Raw genomic sequence first — 6,722 nt, 5'->3', positions numbered from 1 at the left:
TTCATTTTTAGGCAAGTTTTATTTTGCAGATTTTTAAAGAATTCAATAGTGCATTTTATATTTGTTAACCTGCCCTAGGTTCTACATGTTGCCAACTTTGTAGTTACGCAACTTGCTTTTATCCAGTTTGAAACCCCCTCACTCATTTCTTTGGATCAACCTTGGTATCAGCCCTCATCATTTGCTCACCTTTATGACTGGCGTTTGCAATGTTACCCCATGTTCTGCATCATGCATGCTAGTAGGAGTATGGCACTCCCCATCTTCCTCACCTCCAATCGGGATTGTTTGGCGTAAAGTTCTGTCCGAAGTGCACGGTTGCCATGTATCAAGCTCATTCTATCGCCCTTACAAGGTCAAGAAAAGGAGCACACTTTGTCCAATAATATTTTAATGTGCAACTTATTTAATGTGATTCACTTAAAGCATTATGCAATAATCAGATTGCCACACTTCATATGAAACAGTTTCAGATATGACAAATAGCTGTATGATTGTATGCACACGTTGAACCTTTAGTACAATTGGCAATATAAACGATGGCACTCCAGGTGATTTGTTGAGATGTCATTCAGCTGGGATTTGTACAGAGGGCTCTTGATGCTGTGTACAGTCTCTCAGCAGGTGTATCTTCCCACACCTGTACTCTGAAAACATATCTCGAGATACTTTTCCTGTCTTCTTTCTAGTTGGGGCTGATCTTCACCATCCTTCCTGTTCTTATCTCTGATTACTATTTATGTTTTAAATAGATGTAGTGATTTATCCCTCCCCCCGCTGCCCCCATCTCCTGCCGGCAATACGAGTGGGTACACACAGAATATCAGGTCATTAGGACATCTCTGTAGGCAGGATATCCTTTATTATGAAAGCACTTAAAGCATTTGAAAGTGTTTCCAACTAAAGGTGAATGAAACGACTAAGAACTAACAATTCGATCTCTGAAAATGAGGCAAGATTTATGTTTTAATGGGATCGTACAGATAATAGAATGCCAGAGTTCTCCAAATCATAGTTTGCTCTAATAATATGAATTTTGTCATAGTAATAGAATACCTACATACCGAAGTAGCATTGAACTGGCTGGAATCAAAACATATTGAATCACCTGCTGCACACAATCATTACATAAGACCTAACTGCTCTTGTACTACTTGTGAGTTAAATCTTAAAGGTGTTGAGTTTGTGTTTTTTCAACATCAAAGGGTTGAGAAACTTAGGTGAAATGTAAGTAAACACCATCTAGAGCAATGAGGGTAAACTTATCATTTCCTTATGCTAGTACTGGAATAAATCCAACAAAGGAGGTGTTGTCTAACAGGGGACCTATACATATATATGCAAATGACAAATATGCTTTAAACAGATACATCCTTTTATGAAAAATACATGACACGAGGACATAACACAATAGCCATCATCTTCCATAGCCACGAGCTATGTTGAAACAACTGTAATTACAGTTTCCAAACACTGTAGAGATATGTAGACATATTTAAAGGAACCTTTGCAAAAATTGACTAACAGCATGCATAGTGGAATGACAAGTGAATTTTACTGAACAAGCTATCATGTACTGGTATATCAGACAACAGCATACAGATTTTGCCATTTACGCAAAACATGAATGACTTTTAAATAGATGACAAATAGGTTGAAACCTTGGTGGCAATTTGGCATTAATGTCTTCAAATCATGGGGTTGAGTCAGAGCAAGTATTTCCTCTTTCTACTGCTTCTATATTCATGTTCCATGATTCAAAGCAGATTCTTTCCTCCCATGATAATATCAAAATGCTGGCAATAAAATACTGAGACATTGCTGGTTCTTATTCTTTGTTCACCCTTTTGTTAACTTTGTTTTGGTTTGACTTAGTGGGCACAACTTTCTTTTGAAGGTTCAGGGAACACAATTGTAGTTGAGTTAGATGGCACAGCATATCTAAATAGACAATGTGGCATTCCCTCCACCATGTTTTCTCAAGTAACCTGGAGATTCAAAAATTGTTCCTCAAGATCTGTTCTCTACATCTTCGAATGAGCCTTATAAAGGCAGGGCTGGGGTGATGGGAATCTTCCAGATGTGTTTTCAATGAAAACACAGACTTGTTTCAACATTTTTAAAATACCTTCTGTTATTTATTTCTGGTGTGAGAGGTTTCACATCTTATGCCATCTCTTATGCTGGCTACCTCAGATTTAAAGAAGTTAGTGCAGTAGTAGTCAAACTGATGCTAGCCACATGTTTTTGACCCATGACTTCCTTGAATCTTCCCCATTAAGAATACTGGCTAGGGCTAGTGGGAAGTGTAGGCTAACACATCTGGCCAGACAAAGGTTGTCTCCCCCTTATTTAGTATATTAATTTCAAGTCAAGGAGCTCCTTATCAATGGACATGTGTTTCATGTTTTTATTTCTATTGAAAGGCCCAACTCTCTTTACAATGTACCATGACACAGAGATAGTCAATGGATATTTCATAAGCAAATTAAGCAAAGGAGCCCCAGACCATCCGAAAAAGAGAAACCACTCTATTTATGTCGCTGAAGAAGAGAAACCAATTGTAACCAATCCTAAATGTTTTACACTGTGAAGCAATTAAAGGTCTCATAACATATACAATGCCCTGTATGCTACACATAGCCAGTGGAAGAAACCCTGTGCCGGATTCATGTAGTCCTGGGTACACATGCACACTTCATTAAAACATATCATCAGTCCAACATAAATCAAAGAAGTATTACAATATGAGAGCTTTTTAATTCTAATCAAAAGTCCATCGTTGTTCCGTGCATGTTTTGGAAAGTATGTATTGCGTGTACTCTATTAAATCACTTTTTCTTTAGTAGCATGAACTCTGGCGTGTGTACAAATAATTGTACTGGCCTTTTTTGAGGCATCATAGTCTAAGCAGAGATTGTCAGAGAAGATTAATGAAGAAGCTGAGGTGTCTTTGGGAACATGTAAATTATGTGTTCCGACAACCGTCCACATACACAGCGTTGACATGATCTTGTACACTTACTCCTATTGCAGAAGCAAGAACTGCATTTTGAATACAGTTAGGAAAGATGTTTCAAGATACCTATTTCACAAAGCAGATGTCCAAGTTAGCTTAAAAGCAACAGTTGTTTTCTGCACACAAGGTAACTTTTGCTGATGCTGCAGAGGTGTCCATCAACTTCAGCTGCTTTCATGACATCACAGATGTGAGGAAGCTTGATCAAAGCGATGATAATTGACGTGATCATAATATCCATCTGTCATGGTTTGCCAATGATAACAATTCTGCACTCTTCCTTGATCTTTAGGACTTTTCATTTCCCTATCAGGCATTGTAGTAGGCTACAAGAGAGTGCGTTGGTTTGCAATCGTTGCCCAGATTTCCCTTCTGTTCTTGAGGTTCAACTCCAGTATTCTGCTTTTCTAGTGATGCCTGTTCCCCGGAAGTCACCATATAAGTAATGTTATTGTCTGCCATCCTGCGTGGTGTGGTGCACACTTTAATGGTTCTGGAGGAACCCTTGTTGCTGGATGTATCTGGGTGTTTACTACATTTTAGAAAAGCACAGAAACATCTGTAAAACTGAAAGATAAAAAGGAAACAAAAAAACAGTTAGCTACTTTATTTTTGTGAGTTATCATCATAGGACATGAATCATAGAAACTCTTCATTGAGATCCAGTTACGTAGTTTGAATGGGCTACAGCGGATCCAGTCAGAAAACATATAAAACACTGACTTGATTAAACTTCAGAGAAAACATCCTATTTTTCCTATTTCAGTTATTCACTTTTTAATGTTAATATTATGTTGTGTTGTGATGGTAATGTCTCCATAATATGAGACATATTTTGTTACGGAATGCTTTATTCGACACAAGTTTCATAAAAGCATAGGGTTACATTACACAATTTCATATTATGTGAAATACATAACAATCAAAGCTAAACAATAAGCTGTGAAGTCCATGCTTGCATACACCAATACAAAATGTATAATATTTAAATGTTCAGATTTAGAAAATGGGAAGAGTGAGGTGGGAAGCAACAGAGTAATAATATCTGAGAAAGATATTGGGTAGAGTAGAGTTAGAAGCAGCCCATTCAATTATATCTATGCAGTGAAATATGCACTTTCTCAAATAGCAGCATTCATACAATAATCCTCTTGTGTAAGTGATTGATGGCTGACTAGCTGCCTAACATGTCTTGCCTTATTTGGATAAGTGGGCCAGCTGTGACAAGGCAGCATGTGTACTTCTTCTAGTCTATGCTTTACTCAGGAAATGGGCAAACAGCAAATACCATGTCTGGCTGAGACAAGTTCTTACAAAACATTGCTGCCAAGTAGATGTCACAATCCCCATGGTATAAGGAACATAGTTACAGGTTCCTCTGCCTAATTCCCCTGTAAATTGGGCAGATGCACAGAACATGTTGGACTCTCTGTCTCATATTGGGGCAAAATGGGCACACACTCTTAGCTTGAACATAAAGAGCGTGTGTGCGGTTCCTTGAGCATAATCATATCATTTTCTAAGTGACATATGTCCTTAACTGCCATGCACGTACTCACTACGTTGCTGTTAACAGCGTTATTTAATAATTTCGATAACATGCTCTCTGCTGAATGGTTCTACAATGACCTACCCCCAATGCATCTGACATATGTTTCACATGTTTGACCCATGGGGGACGAGTTCCCATTTGGGTGTTCAAAATGTCCAGTAGGGCCACACTGTATTTACCATATGCAGGGGAGGACCAAAGGCACACCCAATAAAAAGGAGGCTTTAACCATAATATCATATCAATGCCTTGTCAATCAAGTTAATTATGAACAATAGAGTAGGGTGCAAATTTTGGTAAGCTCAGACATCTTTTTTTAAAGTTGTTTTCTTGAGTTGTAATGGTGGTAATTCACATAAACCTCCATATTTCTGCTCGATAGCTTGCAGCTTGCTTGGCCTGGTCACCGTATACTTGCAAGGTTAGTCCCACTGACCTATTTCCATGTTTGCTTGAGAATCTTAGGGTCACTTCCGATATGCATTTAAAAGTGCTGTGGCGAACCAGAAGGAAGACTCGGACAACAATGGGTCATGGTATATATGTGTTTATTCAAATAGAAGGAAACATGCCTAACGGTCTCTAGCACTATAAGGGAAATTCCCTGACTTCTAAAACAAAAACTAAGGGTGCTCAACGTAGTCCAAAATAAAGAGCCCGGAGTCCAAATCTCAAATTACTAACTGGCCCTACCACTTTAGAATAAACCTATCTAAAAAGAACAACAACAGCCTCGGCATGGGCTCCTGTCTAGCCCGGCTCTTGGAGGACTTATCTCAGACTCGAAGTTCTGTCAGGATATCCCTGCAAAGTGTCCAGACCTGATGTGTAGTTTGTCGATTAAAATATAAGTATCTTTTATATGGTTCTTGCTTTCCGGCTCTCTGGGAAAAAAAAAAAAATCCTCTTTATTTATATTATTCATTGTTTACCACAGGTTAAATCCCTCCAGGATCAATTAATCTTTCACCAGTAGTAAAAATCCCTCCAGGATTACCTTTGCATGCATTCTCCTTTGTCCCACCTCTTGCAGCACTGGGACTCCCCAAAGTCTTGTAGCTCTGTGGTGGGATTATTGCCTAACTCAAGCACTTCTGTACATTACTTGGCTTCCTGAACCTGGATACAAATCATATGTATTCCTTTTTACTCTCTGGTCAACAGGACGTATGTCCATATCATTCTCCCACTTTCTGATACTGAAAATGGTGGTCGGTCAAAATATCGAAAAAAAAATCTCGATTTATATTTTCGGTATTATGACCATAAACCACTGAAAATGGCTTCCTTAGCCTTCATAGATTGTGTTTGTGTTTCTTTCACTCTCTTTACATTGGGCCGCATGCCTGTTAAACACCTTCATGCTTTCACGCTCACAGTGAATTATCCAGACTTGATGTGCCACATTCGTAACACTCTCATTCCAGATTACCTGGGTCTTGTGCTCGTTTTGGTTTACTGGTGTTTCGTACCGGGAATGGTTTTGTCAGTCTCTGACCCGACAGCTTATCACCCTTGCTGGCAACCTCCTGGCAGGAGAGTTTGCCTCCCTTTTCATTCTCGCCTGCATGGACTAGCACTCGCCATGTGGAGCTCAGAGACTGAGACACCTTGCTTGTTTCTGGTTTCAGTCTTGGCTGCTGTGCACCTGGCCCACCACTAACCTTTAGTTTTCGCACCACCATATAAGATGGTTTGCTTCACGTGTAGGCTCCTTTCCTGACTGGAGTGTCCTGCTTGGTCAGTATACCTGCTTCGTAGCCTCAGCTAGCGGGCCTCACTCACGCAATGCCACCACTGGCTCTGCGGCTGTGCGTAACTCTGTGCCTCCAAGACGCATTCCCAGAGGCTCACTCTGCATACCGTGGATTCTCCTCCCTGCACAGGAATCATGCATGGCTTCCTCAGTCTCTCTCCATTCACATTTCTTATTCTGTGCATGCACGTCATCACAATTAAAAAAAGGTGTGTCCTTCTTTCTTTATGGCGGCCCTCAAATAACAGTCAGCATTACCTGAGACCAGTAAGGTGGAAGGTCTATTGCTGGTACTTGTAGTAAAAATCTGAGAATCCTCAGTTCTTACCATGTATGTAGAAAATGTAGTCCTTTCAGGGAGGTCCTCTTGGACTGGGAGTCCTTGTCCCCTTGAA

General features: G+C 39.8%; 1 protein-coding gene across 1 annotated transcript in view; it reads right to left on the bottom strand.

Moving 5' to 3' along the window:
* Nucleotides 1-374: 374 nt before the first annotated feature.
* LOC138491340 (opsin-3-like) overlaps nucleotides 375-6,722 on the bottom strand; it is a 2,251,654-nt gene continuing 2,245,306 nt past the window's right edge. Inside the window, exon 4 of the mRNA XM_069617819.1 lies at nucleotides 375-3,586. Coding sequence (XP_069473920.1) covers nucleotides 3,329-3,586 — 258 coding nt within the window. The 3' untranslated portion in view covers nucleotides 375-3,328. The remainder of the gene's footprint in view (nucleotides 3,587-6,722) is intronic.

This window comes from Ambystoma mexicanum, chromosome 10 (assembly GCF_040938575.1).
Source record: "Ambystoma mexicanum isolate Mex_15411 chromosome 10, UKY_AmexF1_1, whole genome shotgun sequence".
Classification (NCBI taxonomy): domain Eukaryota; kingdom Metazoa; phylum Chordata; class Amphibia; order Caudata; family Ambystomatidae; genus Ambystoma; species Ambystoma mexicanum.
This window is presented reverse-complemented; position numbering and strand designations above follow the sequence as displayed.